Below are 22124 nucleotides of genomic sequence, written 5' to 3' on the forward strand. Positions count from 1 at the left end.
GTCTCGTCTCTAGTCTCGTCTCTAGTCTCGTCTCTAGTCTCGTCTCTAGTCTCGTCTCTAGTCTCGTCTCTAGTCTAGTCTCGTCTCTAGTCTCGTCTTTAGTCTCGTCTCTAGTCTCGTCTCTAGTCTCGTCTCTAGTCTCGTCTCTAGTCTCGTCTCTAGTCTCGTCTCTAGTCTCGTCTCTAGTCTCGTCTGTAGTCTCGTCTCTAGTCTCGTCTCTAGTCTCGTCTCGTCTCTAGTCTCGTCTCTAGTCTCGTCTCTAGTCTCGTCTCTAGTCTCGTCTCTAGTCTCGTCTCTAGTCTCGTCTGTAGTCTCGTCTCTAGTCTCGTCTCGTCTCTAGTCTAGTCTCGTCTCTAGTCTCGTCTCTAGTCTAGTCTCGTCTCGTCTCGTCTCGTCTCGTCTCGTCTCGTCTCGTCTCGTCTCGTCTCGTCTCGTCTCGTCTCGTCTCGTCTCGTCTCGTCTCGTCTCGTCTCGTCTCGTCTCGTCTCGTCTCGTCTCGTCTCGTCTCGTCTCGTCTCGTCTCGTCTCGTCTCGTCTCGTCTCGTCTCGTCTCGTCTCGTCTCGTCTCGTCTCGTCTCGTCTCGTCTCGTCTCGTCTCGTCTCGTCTCGTCTCGTCTCGTCTCGTCTCGTCTTGTCTTGTCTCGTCTCGTCTCGTCTCGAATCTAGTGTCGTCTCTAGTGTCGTCTCTAGTCTCGTATCTAGAGTCGTCTCTAGTCTCGTCTCGTCTCGTCTCGTCTCGTCTCGTCTCGTCTCGTCTCGTCTCGTCTCGTCTCGTCTTTAGTCTAGTCTCTTCTCTAGTCTCGTCTCTAGTCTCGTCTCTAGTCTCGTCTCTAGTCTCGAATTAGTTTTCTCTTTAAAATGAATGCAGAAAATAGCTTTCCTGAGGGTTAATTTTAGTTTGCCCACAACATTTCCCATTCATTCTTTTAGTTTTCTACAATTTTAATATATTATTTTTTCTGTTTTCCAATATTCATTGTTAATTTCTATAATAGAGCGGGATAATGTAAACAATTTTCAATTAATTCGACATTTGATCTCAAATTAAATGGTTTTTTTTGTGTTCTTTTTATTGCTAAACAAAAGCTTAGATTACAAAACAATGATAAATAAATATTTCTATTTAAATTATTGCAGTTTTTTTTACTGTTTTGCTGTTGTTAAATAAATTATTTGTTTAAAGATATTTCCTTTATATTGTATTGTGTTGGGATTTATTTCGTTACAATAAAATCTCAATGAATTTAAATCAATTTGTAACAGCATTATTTATTGCCAGTTGGCTCTAAACATGTGGGGAGATGGCTAGAAAATACATTGTCTCAAGAGGAATTTTATTTGAAATCAAAGATTTATAAAAATACTGACCAGTAAGATGAGAAAAATATTTTATATTTAGGTGGCTAAGTTTAAAGTCTGTTATCTTCAAAACCAATTTATTATTTAATAATAAATCAGTAATATCATAATTATTAAAACCTCTGCTATATGTGCAAAAATTTTGAAGAGCAAAACTCTTTTACTTTTGGAGTTATGAAGCAAAATGTGGTATTTAACCTTTGACATCTTAATAAACCAAAATTTAAATGCAATATAAAGAAGAGCGACACTCATTTCGTTGCCAAATTTGGATTCTAATAAATCTGTTGGCTTACAATATTCAAGTTGAAATTCGAAATAACAAGAAATAACCTTTTAACATTTATTCTATGTAATTATGGTCTGTCACAAAAATTCCTTCAACCTAGTTTCTAAATGTCAGTGTCATTATTTTCTACTTTACTAAGTTATTAGCGCGATTTTTTTAAACCATTCCTCTCTCTCTCTCATAAAGATTTCTTATATAGATATTTTAACATTATTAATACTCGTTCATCGAAAATTACCCGTTAAATATATGTAACTACAAATAATGAATTTGACTGTTTATACTTTGATTTCAAACAAGTCCCAGCGTGCACATGTAAAACGATTAAATCAATTATTTCTACGCACCAGCAAATTGACATTTCGATTTCTATTAATTTGTTTATGTTAATTTCATTTTATAAATTAGTTGAGAGACAAAAAAAAAGAAAAACACACACAAATTGAAGTTGTAAATAAATACACTAAACGAAATAATCTAAGCATACAAAATAAAATGAAGAGAAAAATTGAAGCGGTGATCTAAAACAGATTTATAAAGTATCTGAAATTAGTACGTTAACATTGTATAAAAAATATAATTATTTTGAAAGAAATAATCTAATCATACAAAGCAGACATGCATTAACGAAAAATGTATTTTTTCAAAATAAATGGGAATAGTGTGGAACCTATTAGAGAGCAAATGAATCAGCATAAGCTAAAACTGAGGATGTGGCTTGATTATATGTAAATTTGTACCTATTAACGGGTGTCCCAAAATTCATGCAAGATTTAAATTTGTTGCTATGAGTGCAGAAAAGTGAAACAAAATTTAAAAAACTTTTTTTAAATTTATTGGTGAACAAAATTATGACAAAAAATATTTTTTATTTTTTAAATTTATAAAAAAAAAATTTTATAACAAAAAAACATTTTTTGGTGAAAAAAAATTGGGATAAAAAATATTTTTTTTTTCGATTTCGGACCCATTATATGTCCGACTTAATGTGGCCTTATATACGCCGTTGCAAAGGTCTTTGAAATATCTAAGGACTGAAATCGAAAAATTTTAACATACATATATATCTATACATATAAAAATGAAATGGTCCATGTATGTAATGACATCAAGTGAGAACGGGGAGCGATTTGGCTGATTTTTTTTTATTCGATTCGAAATTTTTGTAAAAAAAAAAAAATTCCGGATAAAACATTTTTTTTGAGTCCAGTTAACTGTATTAAAAAAACACCCTAAAGTATGCAGTACAAATTTAGATATTTTACTTGCAAATAAATAAGAACAGGCAGGTGTATGTGGGTTGGAAAAACTTTAAGAACTAGTCAACTAGTATGTTAATAAAAATCAAACCACTAAAGATACAGTTTCGATTTTTTTTATTTTATTGAAATTATTATTACAATTTACAAAAAATATTACTTTTTTATGAAGCTTTTCCGGAAACCCTTCCATTAAAGTTTTTATTCAGCTTTCTGTCATTTTGTTCGAACAGGTAGTCCATCTCCGTTTAAAATCTATCACACTTTTGGACACCTTTTTTGTGCTCTTCAATTCTCTTTTAACAAGAGCCCAATATCTCTCCACTGAACTTAGCTCCAGGCAGTTTGGAGGATTTGCCTCTCTTGGTACAAATACCATATTATTGTTCTTGTACCACGCAATACCTTGCTTACCATAGTGACAGGATGCCAAATCAGGCCATAAATAAGTGGACACATTAAGTAGTCTTATGAATGAAAGCATCCACTTTTGCAAACATTACTTGATGTAAATTTCGGTATTTATAGAGCTTTTTGTAACAAATGTTTGACTTCTTTTGCCGCAACTGCATATTGCTTGCCATGCCAAGAACTTTTTGGGAAAATTTTCTGCTTTTGGGTCCTAAACTTTTCTACAACATTCCCTCGAGCATCAGCAGCATACAAGCTGCGAAAAAATGCAGCAGGTATATTTTTTGTATAAAATTTGACTTCAATTTTTTTGTCTTTGGCCTCTAAATTTTTAGCAGAGTTCCTCGCATGAACTTTTTGAGCATTGTATGTTTTTAAACCTGCATTGGCTTTAACTTTTCGTACCAAATAGTCCGAGAACTGAGCTAACCTAACTACTACTATCGTACTAAATTTTTTAATAATTTTAGTACGAACTTTTTTCTCTTCAATCATTAACAACAAACGAACATAATTAACATTAAATATAATAACTGACATGTTTTTCAAAGGAATGCTTGATCAAAAAAACAATAATACTTGGGTTAAAAGTTTTAATGAAAAACGCGTGTTAAGGTTTTTTCGATCTCAGTCCTTACACGAAAAAACAACGCATTTTCACTGTTGAACCATAAATAATAAAAGTTTGCAGGCCACAGTTTCAATATAATAAGCGATTAATTTCATCTTCTTCGAAAATGATTTTGTTGAATCAGTGACTGTTACTAGTTACGATATCGCGACTTTGTAAGAAACTTCTTTCTGCATAATTTAATTGCTTCACAAGACAAACAGTCTGTGAATGAATTCAAATACAGCATGAGACATTTCCTGATAGTGCACTCTCTCGTTGGGCCTATGTCGTGTGATTTATTTGTATGGGGTTATTTGAAGACAGATGTCTATGCCAAAAAGCCTTCAACCAGCCTGAGTTTTAAGATGCGTACTTTGCGATTCAGTTAAAAAATAACAATTGAAAGAAAACCAATTTAAATCTTGCGCACATTTTGTAATACCCTTTTGTTTTTATAGACTCTTGTCTGCTTTTTAAATGAAGTATACAATAAATTTGGTTGTCCAATGAAGAAATATCAAAAATCCAGCATTTTCGTTTGTATGCTTTGATTTTTTCTAGCAGTGTATGAAATACAAATCAAAATAAATTGAAACTCAATTATATCTTGTTGTTAATAATGCCAAGTATGTGCGAGTGTAATGAAATTGATTGATGACCATTTGTTTAATAAATAAATCTATTCTAATGTAGTTTATGTTAATCATTTGAGAGAATAGAAAAAAACACACACAGAGTCATTAATTTAAGCTTGTAAACAAACAAACATGGCTGACCTATTTTAATAACATTATGTACTTGTTTGTGTTTTCTATCTTGTTTGAGTTGGTAGCAAAGAGAGTGCGTGTGGGAGAGTCACACAGTTAACACCATTTAAATGCCGTTAAAACATGTGTGTTATATGGGAGAGAGAGACAGAATAGAGCTGCAAGTGCATTTATCTGAGAGCGTATGAGTGATATATACAATTGCTGTGGACTATATAACTTGTTTTGATTTTATTGTTATTATGAATTGCAGACAGTAGGTATTACTCATACGTCCGGTATTGTTTGCTTTTCATATTTGAAAAATCAGGGTTATTTAAATAAAAATTTAAGAAAAAAATAAATAAAAATCATAAATAACCCAGACAAATTTAATTTTCATATTGATTTTCCTTAATATTTGAGACTTTCTTTGTTTATTTTTACATATTGTTTTCTTACAGTTTTATTTATTTTTATCCTCCTTCATTGCCATTATTCACACTTAAATGCAGAGTGTTAATTATGTTAGAAATTTAACAGATTTGTTTTAAACCTTTTTTTCTTTTCTATGTGTTTAAATATTACGAGTCTTTGTTAAAAGTTTTTTTACAATTTGATTAACACTTGTACTATAATTTAGTATAATCATCAATACAAACTTATTTATAGGAGTTTATGTAGTTTTGTTTTTTTAAAAATATTCAATATTGTTTAAACATTTTTGCTAAAACAGATGCAATGAATGCAATAAAAATTATAATTTTTTTTAATGACTGTTATTAAACAAAAGATGCATTTAAACAATGTGATTTAATTGTTAAATAAATATTTATTTAAACAAATCTAACTATTAATTAGCAGTTTTAAAGTGTTTATTTTTAATTGAAATGGCAAACATTAATGGGTATTAATAGGGGACAATCTTTGTCATATTTTGCTTCATAATCACAAAATTAATTGAGCAATCTCTTTGAAACTTTCCAGAAATATAGAAGAATCTTTAATTTAAAGTTTAGACCTCAGTATTAAAAATAAATACACTAAACGAAATAATCTAAGCATACAAAATAAAATGAGGGGAACTGATTTTTATACTATGAAATTAGTACATTAACATTTTTGTCTAAAATTATAATTATTTCAGAAATAAATAACCTAATCATACAAATCAGACTTGCATTTGCGAAAAATTTATTTTGTTCCAAATAAATGGGAATATTCTGGAAACTATTGGAAGAGAAAACATATAATCGAGGATGTGGGTTGACTATATGTCACTTTTCAGATACCATTAATTATTAACGGGTGTCCTAAAATTCACGCAAGATTTATATTTGCAGCTACTATTTGTGCAGAAAGTATAAAGAAAGTGCAAAGGACTGAGATCGAAAAAACTTCAACGCACACTTTTCCTTAAAATTTTTAACCTAAGTATTATTTGATTTTTTCTTTTTGATCAATTTTCCTTTGAAAAGTATGTCAGTTATAATATTTAATATCAATTATGTTCGTGTAAATGCTAAAATTATTAAATATTTTCAACAAAACCCAACTTGGTCGTACAAAAAGTTGGCCAAACAATCAAATGTCTGCCATCAAACTGATTCCAATGTTATTAAAAAGTATTGGGAGAATTTGTCCGCCTGATTCATGTAGAAGGAATGGTCCACATGATGTTTCTAAAGCCAATAAATAGAAAGCATTTTCGAAAGAGCTCCCAACACATCCGTTAACAAAGAAGTCCGGTTAGCTCAGTACTCGGACTATTTCGTACGAAAAGTTAAAGCCAATGCAGGTTTAAAAACATACAAGGCTCAAAAAGTTGTTGACAGGAACTCTGCTTAATATTTAGAGGCCAAAGTCAGAGCATGGAAATTGAAGTAAAATGTTATACAAAAAAATATACCTGCTGCATAATGGATGACGAAACATATGTTCTGGACATTTTTTTCGCAGCTTTCGGGTCAATATTATGTTGCTGATGCTCGAGGGAAGAAAAGTTGTAGAAAAGTTTAGGACCCAAAAGCAGAAAATTTTCCCAAAAAGTTCTTGATATGGCAAGCAATATGCAGTTGCGACAAAAGAAGCTAAACATTTGTTATAAAAGACTCTATAAATAACGAAATTTACATCAAGGAATGTTTACAAAAGAGGATGCTTTCATTCATAAGACTTCTTAATGTGTCCACTTATTTATGGCCTGATTTGGCATCCTGTCACTATGGTAAGCAAGATGTTGAGTGGTACAAGAACAATAATTTGGTATTTGTACCAAGAGAGGCAAATCATACAAACTATCTGGAGCTAAGGCCAACTGTCTGGAGCTTGGGCTCTTATTAAAAGAGAATTGAAGAGCACAAAAAAGGGTAAAGAGTATTTGTGAAAAATAGCGGACTGCTTGCTCCTTTCGTGTTTTCAATAGGCGGACAGACGGACGGATAGAGGGACCTAGCTAGATTGTCTTAGAATCTTATGAGGTCCCAGAATATATATAATAATGTGGATGTAAGATAAATATTTTGATGTGTTACAAACGAAACGACAAATTCAATATACCCCCCATTTTTTTGGATGGTGTTTATAAAAATACATTGCGTAGCTTTGACGTAAATATTTTATTAGTTGAAGTACCTACCAGTCATCAAATTCTGATTATAATCTTTGACATAAATATAAATACTCTAAAACACATTGTATTTTCAATATTTCTTAATATTAATAATAAGTCTGGTATAGTCTTTCATATTGTTATTTAAAATCAAAATAATTGATTATTTATTTATTTCTAATGCTTATTAAAACAAAACTATTAGATTAAACCAAGTGTTAATAAAATGTACACTAAAACGTCAAAGTCAACGTCAATTTCAATAGGCTTTTCTTTCAATTATTACAAATAATACTATTATCAAAAGCACTTCACTATTTTTTTTTATTTTTTTATGTTATTCATTCAAATCAAAATAAACGTCTCAAATGTTTATTAAACGAGGTGGTGAATTCGTTTTGTCATTGATTCTGGTTATATACAGAATTCACACCTGAATTGTTTTTCTTATTTCCATTTTTATTTTGTTTATAAATTATGACATCTATCAGCCAAGCAAAGCAGTCCAATGCAAAGTAATTTAAAAATATATTATGTATCTATGTCTGTATTTATATTACTTATTTATTGTAAAAAAAAAAATATTTAGAAAGTAGATCAATGAACAAATATGTATAGATTGTGAATGAAATTATTTAAACAAATAATGAGAAAAAAAAACTGCTGGCTCATTTGAATAGATGACAAAATTAATAATCACAATAATAATAATAACAATAATAAATCAAATAGTTGTGAAAATTTAAATTATAAAATACATATTTAAATTATTTCATTAGACACACGCGACTGACTGGCTGGTTGCATTTAATATACATATATATATGAAAAGAGGGAGAAGTGAAAACACTTGAAGGTTTTTTAGATCAAATTTTGATAATTGAAACACTTTTTTTTCAAGAAATTGCTTTTCGAACAAAACAAAACCTGGCCACCTCCATCTCTCCTCTTAATCTAGATTCTTATTTACGTATTTAGTATGCTTCTCATACTAAAATCCTGTTTAGTATGCTTAGATTATTTCGTGTTGAACATATTAAACAATATTTGCTATTTTGGGATAAAAAATAAACTGTTTATCACTCAAAATTTATCATACATTGCTTGTAATTTCCCACATTTTATTTTGTATGCTTAGATTATTTCGTGCAGTGTTTTAGGGAGATCAGAATATTCAACATAAACAAATTTAAGATTTTTAAGAACTTTTCATGGCTTAACTTACTAATACTAATTCTTTGTACTAATACTAATTGAACTATGAAATTATTGCTGAAAAATAATAAGCAATATTTTTAAATTTGATTACACAGTACAACACGAAAAAATATAACCATATACGGACAGCACTACGTGATAAAATACCAAAAAAAACGACCCATGTCCCCCAGTTTTGCCCAAAGTCATGCACTTTTTTTATGGGCCCCCAAAGATTTGGTGTCATTTTTGCAAAAAAGTGATCATATTCTCAGGCTCATATCTTGCAAACAGTTTGGAATTTTGATTTACTCTCTGAGGCAAAGTTCTAGCTCTTGTCATAAAGAACAAAAATTGTGAACATACAAAATCAAAAAAACTTCATCTTCAAGATCAAAATCGCAAAAAACTTGAAAAATTTTGATTTTTTTAATTTGTTTCCCCTGTTGAGGTCCATAGGTAGCAAACCGTTCAAAATTCAAGGAAACAATCAACTACAAAAATTTACTTAAGATCTCAATAAACAACTTTCTAGAATATATCAACTTCCTAAGAATGATTCTTAACACCGTTTATGTAGGTCAATGTAAGTTAATAAGAAAAAACTATAAGAATTAAGTGTTTTGGGCCATAAACTGTTAAATTATTTTAAACTAAAGCATACTTTTAGGTGGCTTAAAAAAAATTTTATTTCTACATTTACTTATTTCGAACTTTTTAAAGTTTTTTGCGATTTTGATCTTGAAGATGAGGTTTTTTTAATTTTATATGTTCACAATTTTTGTTCTTTATGACAAGGGCTGCAACTTTGCCTCAGAAAGTACATCAAAAATCCGAACTGTTTGCAAGCATTGGCAAAACTGGGAGGCACGTGTTCTTTTTTTGGTCTTTTATCACGTAATGATGTCCGTTTTCTGTATGAAAACTTTTTAAATTAACTGTATTCATATTCAATGTAAATGACCTATTACCCAATAAAATAACTAATTGCTGTTTTTTTAACAGTGACATTATTATATTCCTTATATTGCTTTCTAATTAAATACACTGACTGCCACCTTGTTTTCTTATTTATTTTGCTTTCATTAAATAAATATTGATTTTAATATTATGCGCCTTATCTTTTAGGGCTTTTACTTAAAGTCTTTATATTAAAATAACAAATTATGTATTTTTATTGCCAATTAATCGATGCGAGCGATTATAATCGTAAGTGTAATTATCTTAAGTTATTATTTATTAGCGTATTTAAAGAGGTAACGTTTTATTTTTAACATGTAAAACGTAATGAATTTCATGCGCTTGCTGAGTTTTTCCTCTGTGAAAATTGTGATGACACTCTCTGAATTTCTCAGGCATTTGGCAAATGTTAGGAGGACGAAATCCGAAAGTTTTTGAGTGGTAAAAAACAAGATTTAAAATAAAACATTTGTAAAATATAAATTTATTTAAAGTATTAGCCATTGTAAGCTATGACCATTTCCGATCTTTCTTGCAACATATGGATTCCGAGCCAAAAGAACTGCTCATCTTTTGAGGTCAATAACGAATCAAGCCAATAAAGGATACTCTGTTCTGAAGTGTAAATAGACAACAAATAGTAGTCGGACGGGGCAAGGTCTTGACTATAAGGCGGGTGAGGCAAAACTTCCCAACCACTTCTTTCTAAATACCAGGTATTGCAACATGTGGCCGAGTATTGTCATGATAGAATATTACTGTGTCATGTCTGGCCGCATATTCTGGACGTTTTTCAGATTTCTGCAGCTCATTCTAGATAGGATCCTTTTGCTCATACCAAAAACAGAGCATTACCTTAGCGCCATGAATATTTGGCTTTGGTGTCGATTCGGCCGGTTAGCCGGGCTTCACATACGCTTCGGGTTATTGTTATGGAATCATTTTTCATGGAATGTAATGATTTGATGCAAAAATTATTTTCTTTTATAGCGTGCAAGCATCATTTCGGACATGCAAAATCGTCTTTCAAGGTCTCTCGGCTTCAATTCGTATGGTACCCAATTTCCCTGCTTTTGGACGAATCCTGCTGCTAGCAAACGTTTTGAAATTGCTAATTGAGTAGCTCTCTATGATTTTGCAAGCTCTTGTTGAGTTTTACAACAATCTTCATGGAGTAATGACTCCAATTTTTGGTCTTAAAACTTATTTGGCTGGCTTGGTCGATTTTTTCATTCCGTATCAAAATCACCAATTCTGAACTTAACAAACCATCTCTCGCACGTTGAAACCGTACATAAGAAAACGGTTTTTAGTAGAACAACGTTTTTTTTTTTAGTAGAAAAACTGTTTTTAGTTGAAAAAGTTTTTAGTAGAAAAACGGGTTTTAGTAGAAAAACGGGTTTTAGTAGAAAAACGGTTTTAGTAGAAAAACGGGTTTCAGTAGAAAAACAGGTTTTAGTAGAAAAACGTTTTTTTTTAGTAGAAAACCTGTTTTTAGTAGACAAATTTTTTTAGTAGAAAAACGGTTTTAGTAGAAAAAGTTTTTTTAAGTAGAAAACTGTTCTTTAATAAAAATAACGTTTTTCAGTATAAAAACGGTGTTTTAGTAAAAACCTTATTTTAGTAGAAAAACGGGTTTTAGTAGAAAAACGTTTTTTTTTAGTAGAACGTTTTTTTTTAGTAGAAAACCTGGTTTTTAGTAGAAAATTTTTTTTTAGTAGAAAAACGGTTTTAGTAGAAAAACGTTTTTTAGTAGAAAAACGGGTTTTTAGTAGAAAAACGGTTTTTAGTAGAAAAACGATTTTTAGTTGAAAAAAGATTTTTAGTAGAAAAACTTTTTTTTTTGGAAAAAAATTTTTTTTCAAGTAGAAAACAGTTTTTTTAATAAAAATACATTTTTCGGTAGAAAAACGATTTTTAGTAGAAAAATGGTTTTTAGTAGAAAAACTGATTTTAGTAGATAAAATGGGTTTTAGTAGAAAAACGGGTTTTAGTAGAAAAACGGGTTTTAGTAGAAAAACGGGTTTTAGTAGAAAAACGGATTTTAGTAGAAAAACGGTTTTTAGTAGAAAACCGGTTTTTAGAAAACCGGTTTTTAGTAGAAAAACGGTTTTTAGTAGAAATCCGGTTTTTAGAAAAACGGTTTTTTAGTAGAAAAACAGTTTTTAGTAGAAAAACGGGTTTTAGTAGAAAACCGGTTTTTAGTAGAAAAACTTTTTTTTGGAAAAAATTTTTTAATAAAAAGACATTTTTCAGTAGAAAAACGGTTTTTAGTAGAAAAGCGGTTTTTAGTAGAAAGACGGGTTTTCTACTGAAAACCGATTTTTAGTATAAAAACGGTTTTTAGTAGAAAAATGGTTTTAGTAGAAAAACGTTTTTTAGTAGAAAAATGGTTTTAGTAGAAAAACGTTTTTTTTTGAAAAAATTTTTTAATAAAAAGACATTTTTCAGTAGAAAACCGGTTTTTAGTAGAAAAACGGTTTTTAGTTAAAAAACAGTTTTTAGTTGAAAAACGGTTTTTAGTTGAAAAACGGTTTTTAGTTGAAAAAGAACAGTTTTTTTTGGAAAAACTTTTTTTAAGCAGAAAACAGTTTTTTTTAATAAAAAACATTTTTCAGTAGAAAACGGTGTTTGTTTTGGAAAAAAAAGTTTTTTGTAGAAAAACTTTTGTTTTAAGTAGAAAACTGTTTTTAAATAGAAAAACGTTTTTCAATAGAAAAAGGTTTTTCAGTCCCACAGATGCTTAATTTCTATATCAAATTTTTGGGCTCAGTCTCACTGACTAAAATTAGCTATAGAAAATTTTCTGGTTCAATTATACTGATGCTTAATGTCTATAGAAAATTTTCCAGATCTATTACACTGATCACTTCTATAAAAATGATCTTAGTTAATATCTGGACCATACTAAAATGTTTGTATTTAAAACACTTCAAAATTGATTACTGGATTACAAATGTCCTGCATAACCCAACTATATGTTTTTTTTGTTTCTTTCCTAAGAAAACTCCTGTCTCCTGTTGTCATATAACAACTGCTGATGTTACATATTTTACAATAAATACAACTAATAATAAAAAAACACTATTATATAAATAATTCTATAAAGGAATGCGTCATTGTAAATATAAATAAATAATAAAAAGAAAATATTAATGTGATAAATTTATTTATTTATATTGTACAACAAATTATTGAAATGGCGATGATGATGATGGTGGTTGTAACTTGAGTACGGAGAATGTTATTGAATATTATTTTTCTATTTACAAATTGGGGGTCTTGTTGTTGGGGTCCTTACGTTAAGGCAGTCTGGGTCATTAAAATAAAGGTGATAGCAGAGACGGACAATTTTCAAATGGTTGCAGAGCTTTAGAATTACTGATACCATCTTTTCATAACTAGTAACATCAATATAGAAGGTGTAGGGACTTTTAAATACCGTTCGCAGTTGTGTCAGGTTTTAACACATGTAGAGCTGCAGCTGTTAAAGATGTATAAATTAATCAATAGTACTGATATATGTGTCCAATATCGGTAAAAGTTCTCATTAGATGTCTTATAAGAAAGTCAGTGGGAAAGTGAAAAAAAGATTTTTACTCTGAAACAAAAGAAACTAAAATTGCCTCTATCTAAATTCTACACACTGCCGATTTGTTTAAACATGTGCTGCTATTCAAATGATATAAGGATAAAATACATGGATTTAGCTTTTTTTATTTGAATTTGTTTTATTGTTTTTTTTGTTTAACATGTGACATGTTTGCCAAAGGAAACCCTACGATGACATTATGACGCAGTTTGTCATACGTCTTTATAATTGTTGTTTTTGTAACCAATTCTATTTATCAATATTTATAAATGAAAAAAAATACCTCCTTCCTTTTAACTTTATTTAATTTCTTTATCTGTTTTTTTTTCTTCTCTTTTTTGCTCCCTCCTCCCAAAAGGCGGTTCATTGTATGCCTGTGGTCTGAGTGGCATTTATGGCAGCGCGGCTGAAACTCCCAAATTAATGGAAACCTTCATCTTTGCCTCCCTTATATCGGCTGTGGATCCTGTGGCTGTATTGGCTGTCTTTGAAGAGATACATGTCAATGAAATTTTGTATATTGTCGTCTTTGGTGAATCGCTACTCAATGATGCTGTTACGGTAAGTCTTTTAAATAAATTTTAATGAGATTTTTATTTTCTCAGTTTCTTGTTTTTAATTGAAGGACCAATAAAAAATTGTCATGATTTATCAATCTATGTCATCTTTGGTTCAATAGTATATGAGTATATATTAAGTATTCTTAATGATTAGAAAAAAGTACGAGTATTATTAACCTTTAAAGGAATTTTTGTTTTGTTCTAACAGTTATGTTTGACAGTGAAGTTCACAAGAATGTTAGTACTTTACTGTGAACTGCAAAATTATCAGAACAATATTTAAAAGAAGCCAAACCAATCTACTTTTTTCCCATGAAATTATTATACCCTACACCACCATAGTGGGGAGGGTATTATGCGTTTGTGCAGATTTTTGTAACGAATCACTTTCTGAGTCGATTAAACGATGTCCGTCCGTCCGTCTGGATCACTGGCTGGCTGGCTGTCCATGTAAACCTAGTGCGCAGAGTACAGGTCGCAATTTTGAAGATATTTCGATCAAATTTGGTACATATTATTTTTTCGGCCCACGGACCAAGCCTATTGAAACTGGCTGAAATCGGTCCATTATTTCACCTAGCCCCCATACAAATGTCCTTCCGAAATTGGACTTTATCGGTCATAAATGTTTAATTTATATATGTATCTCCACAAATTCCGCTCTAAAAAAGTTTTATATACACAAAATTCATGTCACCAAATTTTGTTACGATCGGTCCATAATTAGTCATAGCTTCCGAAAATCACTTTAACGTGCATAAATCGCTTAAAAATGTTGGTATTTACACAAAATTCAACATAAATAACTTTTATATAGACATAAATGACACGACCTAATTTCATGGTGATCGGTCCATAATTGGTCATAGCCCCCATATAAGGCCCACTTCAGAAAATCACTCAAAAATATAAATTATTGAAATTTTAAAAGAAAAATGTTTTTGCTCTTTTACTTAGTGTAGGGTATTATATGGTCGGGCTTGACCAACCATACTTTCTTACTTGTTTTTATTGGGTTTATGACTTTAAAATTTGGGATTTTTTTTTAAATTTTTAGCTTTTATTTTGAAACATTTGTATAATATAAATTTATTCTATTGTATTGGCCATTGTTAGCATATGACCTTTTCCCATCTTTCTTTCAACATATGATTTCCGAGCTAAAAGAACTTTAAGGTGGTTGAGAATGAACTTCCCAACCACTTAATTCTAAATAGTTTTTAACAGATATTCCAACATGAGGCCGAGCGTTGGTATAATCTGGCCCCATATTCTGGACGTTTTTCGGCAAATGTTCGCTTCAAACAGATTCCATGTGATGGTCTGGACAGAATGCAGCAGCTCATAATAGAAAGAACCCCAACAAATACAGAGAATTACCTTAGCGCCATGGATATATGGCTTTGGTTTTGATTCGGCTGGTTGGCCGACCTGCACATGCGATATCTTACTCTTCAGGTTATCTTATGGATGAATTTTTCATCGCGAGAAATGATTCGGTTCAAAAATGATTTTGCTTTTATAGCGGACATTCTAAATCGTCTCTCTACTTCAATTCGCATGGTACCGAATTTAACTGCTTTTGGATGAATTATGCTGCTCGCAAACATTTTGAAATAACTGCTTGAGTAGCTCCCAAAGATTCTGCAAGTCTAGTTGAGTTTTACAGCAATCTTCATGGAGTAATGCTTCCAATTCTTGGTCTTCAAACTTAGTTTGGCTGTCCTGGGCTTCTGCACTGCACAAACCATCTTTGACACTTTGAAACCGAAGGAACACATTCGGTGCTTCAGCATCACTTTTTTTCAAATTAATGAAGTAAAGCAAAACTTCCCGCACATGACGCTTTGTTGGCAGAAAATTCAACATTTTCTATAGTATATCATGCTGTTTTAAGTCGTACACACAATACAAATTATCTCTTAATGTTTTTGGTCAAAATAGCCTTAAGAGAATCGTTCAGTTTCTAGATCAGTTCTAACTTAGGTTCTACTTCAGGTTCTAGTTCAGGTTCTAGTTCAGGTTCTAGTTCAGGTTCTAGTTCAGGTTCTAGTTCAGGTTTTAATTCAGTTTCTGGTTAAGTTCTAGTTCAGCTTCTATTTAAGTCCTAGTTCAGTTCTAGTTAGTTCTAGTTCACGTTATAGTTCAGTTATATTTAAGGTTCTCGTTCAGCTTTTAGTTAAGTTCTAGTTCAGTTCTAGCTCAAGTTCTACTTCAAGTTCTAGTTTAGATTCTAGTTCAGGTTCTACTTCAGGTTCTAGTTAGTTTTTGTTCACGTTATAGTTCAATTCTAATTCAGGTTCTCGTTCAGCTTTTAGTTAAGTTCTAGTTCAGTTCTATTTCAGATTCTAGTTCAGGTTCCAGTTCAGATTCTAGTTCTGTTCTAGCCCAAGTTCTAGTTCAGATTCTTGTTCAGGATCTAGTTCAGGTTCTAGCTCAGGTTCTACTTCAGGTTCTAATTCAGTTTCAAGTTAAGTTCTAGATCGCGTTCTTGTTCAGTTTCCAATTCAGGTTCTAGTTCAGCTTTTAGTTAAGTTCTAGTTCAGTTCTATTTCAGGTTCTAGTTAAGTTCTAATTCAGCTTCAAGTTAAGTTCTAGTTCGCGTTCTTGTTCAGGTTCTAGTTAAGTTTTAGTTCAGTTCTAGTTCTAGTTCAGGTTCTAGTTCTAATTCAATTTCTAGTTAAGTTCTAGTTCAGTTTTAGTTCAGTTTCTAGTTCAGGTTCTAGTTCTAGTTCAGGTTCTAGTTCAGTTCTAGTTCAGTTCTAGTTCAGTTCTAGTTCAGTTCTAGTTCAGTTCTAGTTCAGTTCTAGTTCAGTTCTAGTTCAGTTCTAGTTCAGTTCTAGTTCAGTTCTAGTTCAGTTCTAGTTCAGTTCTAGTTCAGTTCTAGTTCAGTTCTAGTTCAGTTCTAGTTCAGTTCTAGTTCAGTTCTAGTTCAGTTCTAGTTCAGTTCTAGTTCAGTTCTAGTTCAGTTCTAGTTCAGTTCTAGTTCAGTTCTAGTTCAGTTCTAGTTCAGTTCTAGTTCAGTTCTAGTTCAGTTCTAGTTCAGTTCTAGTTCAGTTCTAGTTCAGTTCTAGTTCAGTTCTAGTTCAGTTCTAGTTCAGTTCTAGTTCAGTTCTAGTTCAGTTCTAGTTCAGTTCTAGTTCAGTTCTAGTTCAGTTCTAGTTCAGTTCTAGTTCAGTTCTAGTTCAGTTCTAGTTCAGTTCTAGTTCAGTTCTAGTTCAGGTTCTAGTTCTGGTTCTATTACAGGTTCTAGTTCAGGTTCTATTTTAGGTTCCAGTTCTGTTCCAGCTCAAGTTCTATTTCATGTTCTAGTTTAGGTTCTAGTTCACGTCATAGTTCAATTCTATTTCAGGTTCTAGTTCAGCTTTTAGTTAAGTTCTAATTCAGCTTCAAGTTAAGTTCTAGTTCGCGTTCTTGTTCAGGTTCTAGTTAAGTTTTAGTTAAGTTTTAGTTCAGGTTCTAGTTCTAATTCAATTTCTAGTTAAGTTCTAGTTCAGTTTTAGTTCAGTTTCTAGTTCAGGTTCTAGTTCAGTTCTAGTTCAGTTCTAGTTAAGTTCTAGTTCAGGTTCTAGTTCAGGTTCTAGTTAAGTTTTAGTTCAGTTTTAGTTCAAGTTCTAGTTCAGGATCTAATTAAATTTCTAGTTAAGTTCTAGTTCTAGTTCAGGTTCTCAGTTTGTGTCAGTTCGCCTATTAAGCAACACATAAATTGCAATCAACGGACAAATCATAATTATATTAAAGTCTCTCTCGTTATCTCAGCTTAAAACATTATATTATTTTTTTTGTTGTAAATATTTTAAATTAACAAAAACAATATCCAATAAAGAATTTCAAACAAACCTTGATACATTTATATACATTAAAAATCCTGATGAAAGATCCACCAGACGAGGGGTACAAACCCCCTATTAGGTTTGATAATTCCAAAAAATTATCAATTGTATCAACCGGTCCTAAATACTTAATAATGACTCGAAAAAACAGTGAATACACTTTAGCAAATGTTTCGCCATTCTTAATAAAGAAAGTCGTTGACAGTACATGTGGAGGAGAAGTAGAAATATGTAAAAAATTAAGAAATGGTACGATATTAATAAAAACAAAAACTTACACACAAGCTAGTAAGCTTATTCAATTGTGTTCATTAAATTACGATATTGAAATAGAAATGAAAGAACATAACTCTCTCAACTTTGTACGTGGAGTAATCTACTCAAATGATCTTCGCGATATACCAGAAGAAGAAATACTAAATGAGTTAAAGCGCCAAAATATTTACAAAATAAATAAAATAATGAGAAAAGTGAATGATGAATTAAAAGAAACTGGATTAATTATTCTCACATTCGGCTCAACTAACCTCCCCTCTGAAATATTTATTGGATATGAAAGAGTAAGGGTAAGGCCTTATATTCCTCTCCCATTAAAATGTAAAAACTGTTTACGCTTTGGTCACCACATAAATAATTGTAACAATAAAAAACTCTGTACGGTATGTTCAAATGAATTCCACACTGACATAGAGAATGAACAATGTGATAAACAATCTTCATGCATAAATTGTATTGAAAATAACAACGAAAACACAAATCATTCTCCCAACAACAAAACATGTCCCATATTCATAAAAGAAAAAGAAATACAAGCAATAATAACTTTAGAAAAGGTAAACAAAAAAACAGCTGTTCAGAAATACCATGAGCGAAATATTTCATCTACTTATTCCTACTCTACTGCGACCAAAACAACAACATCAATAACAACATGCGAAAATACTTCAAATCAAACATTAAACATCAACAATAAGCAACAAACTAATATTAAACAAGTAAGAGTGCTATATTCGGCTATGCCGAATCTTATATACCCTTCACCTTTGTTGTGGATGCATTATTATTTTTTATAATTAGTATAAATTTATCAAGAACACAAAAAACAACAACAACGCCAAACGAAACAGAACACCAAAAGAAAAAACAAAAACAAAATACGCAAGGCAATGAAACCAACACACATCCAAACATACGTTTAATTGTATAAAAAACAACAACAACGCCAAAAGAAACAAAACACAAAAGAAAAACAAAATACGCAAAGCATGCACATTCAAACATACGATTTGTTGATTTTTTGTCAAAAAATCCAACACACATCCAAACATACGTTTAATTGTATAAAAAACAACAACAACGCCAAAAGAAACAAAACACAAAAAAAAACAAAATACGCAAAGCTTGCACATCCACACAACCAAACAAACGGTTAGTTGTATAAAAAACAACAACAACGCCAAAAGAAACAAAACACAAAAAAAACAAAATACGCATAGCTTGCACATCCAACCATACGTTTTGTTGTTTTTTTGTCAAAGCATGCAATACATTGTGTTTTTTGATGAAATTTTCAGAGGTTGTCTCGGATTTTTGCTCATATCTCCGTTATTTATGGACGGATTTTGCTGATTTTAAATAGCAAAATTCTCGAAAGTATGTCTGACAGAATTGTTGAAGATTTGGATCCCGGAGATATCTGGGGCCTTCAGAAAATTGATTTCAACAGACAGACAGACAGACGGACAGACAGACAGACAGACAGACAGACAGACAGACGGACATGGCTTAATCGACTCCGCTATCTATAAGGATCCAGAATATATATACTTTATAGGGTCGGAAATGAAAAATGTAGAAATTACAAACGGAATGACAAACTTATATATACCCTTCTCACGAAGCTGAAGGGTATAAAAAATTGATCCAAAAACCGAAAACAAAATATCAAACAAACAAAACTCAATGCAACCACCAACACTCTCATCATCTACTCGAAAATTACAAGATTATTCCGAAATTGATACATCCGATGGAGATACCGAAACAGCTAGCAATTCATCCCAGATCACAAAACAAAAGGATACAAAAATTATAGAAATTCTCCCAGCAAATACATCCAAAAGAACACGACAAAAATTAAAGAAGCAAGCAGATGCAGAGGCCGCAGCAAAACGCACAAAAAACAACTAATTTAAGATTTTATATTAGACACTGATAGTTCACTTAGTTCTTTCGGGTGGATTTGACACCGGCCGGATCCGCTCATGGCGGTAATATTCTACTTATTGGATACTCGTTACAGGTAAATTATCTGTACTCTGTGCTTCCAATGGGTGGGATAGTCCCTTATGGCGAGTTCGGTCGTTGTCTTGTTTACCCGATCGGAACTATTTGTACTATCAGTGTATGCAACTCTCAACAATATTATTACTAACAATTTTTATCTAATTATTTCTTATATAGTTCATTAAAGTTAACCCGAATACTTAAGCCTTTCTTATATATTAAATAATTTTCTTACTTAATATGACCATTAATATTATACAGTGGAATATAAATGGATTTAATAATAATTATAATGAACTAACCTTACTTATAAAACGACTTAACCCAAAAATTATCGCACTACAAGAAACCCATATACATAACAAAACGACTCATTCGATTCCTATTAACTTTTCTTTTTATTCAATTAATACTTCTTCAACACGTTACGGCGGTGTCGCATTGTTGGTTCACAATTCATTACAACAAAAACAAATACATTTGTCAAACGACTTCGATGCAATATGCGTTGAAATCCAATCGAAATTAAAATTCAGAATTATATCTGCATACATTCCCCCTTGCCAAAGCTTTACAACAAGAAATCTAGAAAACATCTTAAATTTCACTAATACACCTGTTCTAGTTACTGGTGATTTCAATGGTTGGCACCATCTATGGGGATCATCATCGATTAACACTAGAGGCAGAATTCTAGCTAAATTCATTAACAAATCAAACTATATTTTACTAAATGATAATTCTCCCACTCTTTTTAATTCACATTCAACATTATCTAGTGTTGATTTGAGCTTCTGTTCTCCCTTACTTACACCTCACGCGCAATGGAACATTGAGAAAACTTTGTACGGAAGTGATCACTTCCCCATAATAATTTCACTTTTCTCTGACCCACAGTGCAATATAATTAAACATTTCAAACCTAAATTCAAACTTGATAAAGCAGACTGGAAACAATATAGACATCTTTGTATTGAATCCCATTCAAAAAGACAAATTAGTTCCAACATTAATAAGGAAGCGGCGAATTTTAATAGAATAATCTTGGAATCTGCCAATAAGGCAATTCCTCAAACACACAATTTGAACAAACCAAAAGTTCCCTGGTGGAACTCCGATTTAGAGAACTTAAAGAAAATTAAAAATCAAAATTGGTATAAATTTAGACGTAATATGACCACAGAAAATATGATCAATTACAAAAAGGCTAGCGCCACATTTAGGAGACAAATGAAGATATATAAAAGGGAATCTATTTTCAAATTCACTTCTACTATCAACCCCTCTACTACATCAGAAAAAATATGGTCAAATATTAGAAACTTCACGGGATACAAATCGAAAACTGGAATACATTGCATCCAAACCCATAACGACCCAAACGTTACACTTACCAATGACATCGAAATAGCAAATGAGTTAGGTAATTTTTGGTCAGTCAACTCATTAGATTCAAACTTCTCACCAGAGTTTATGATTTGTAAGAACAATCTGCTTAATAACACACCTCCATTTATCCCAAACCAGAGAGCTACCTTAATTGAAAATGATTTTAACCTCATTGAACTACAGGCAGTTTTAAATAAAGTAAGGGGAAAAACCCCTGGCGCAGACCGAATTTCATATCCAATGCTTAGGCAATTACCAGTTGAAATGAAACACCGTTTGCTAACTCTTTATAATAATATTTTAGACAATTTTATACCCCAACATTTTAAAATTAGTATTGCTATTCCTATTCATAAACCCGGTAAGGATAAATCATCACTAAATGCGTATAGACCAATTTCACTAAATCCTTGTTTAGCTAAAACATTGGACAAAATGGTTGCTAATAGGCTCTGGTGGTTTGTGACGACTCATAAGCTACTAAGTAGTCGACAATTCGGTTTTATTCAGGGAAGATCGACAATAGATAGTCTACTTTATGTAGACTATCATATTGCCAGCAATCTATCCAAGGGTAAACATACAACGATAATATCGTTGGATTTTGAGAAAGCTTTTGACAAAATCGGGATTCATACGATTGTTGACCAATTAACACATTGGGGAATAGGCCCTAGAATTATAAATTACATTATCAACTTCATGAGTAACCGAAAAATTGTAGTTAGAATTCGCAATCAACTATCTTCAACATATCCTTTACAAAACGGTATACCCCAGGGTTCGCCTTTATCGGTCATATTATTTTTAATAGCATACAATAAACTCTGCTCTATCATTGAGATGAATAGAGAAATTGAGTTTACGGCATACGCCGACGACTTTAACTTGATAATCAACTCCGGCAAAACCAAAAACCCAGTAATAGATTTAAATACCTTATTTTTAAATATCAGTCAATGGTGCAATTTTTCGGGGGCAACCCTCTCTACAAACAAATGCAAATTTATCCATATATG

At 31.5% G+C, this 22124-nt stretch overlaps 1 protein-coding gene across 9 annotated transcripts in view; it reads left to right on the forward strand.

The window, feature by feature from the left end:
- Positions 1-22124, forward strand: part of Nhe2 (Na[+]/H[+] hydrogen exchanger 2) — a 192498-nt gene that overhangs the window by 112614 nt on the left and 57760 nt on the right. For all 9 annotated transcript variants that reach the window (XM_065502465.1, XM_065502473.1, XM_065502467.1 and 6 more), the window contains exon 5: positions 13396-13598. In XM_065502465.1, the coding sequence (XP_065358537.1) occupies positions 13396-13598 (203 nt within the window). The remainder of the gene's footprint in view (positions 1-13395; positions 13599-22124) is intronic.

Source organism: Calliphora vicina, chromosome 2 (assembly GCF_958450345.1).
Source record: "Calliphora vicina chromosome 2, idCalVici1.1, whole genome shotgun sequence".
In the NCBI taxonomy this organism is placed as follows: Eukaryota; Metazoa; Arthropoda; class Insecta; order Diptera; family Calliphoridae; genus Calliphora; species Calliphora vicina.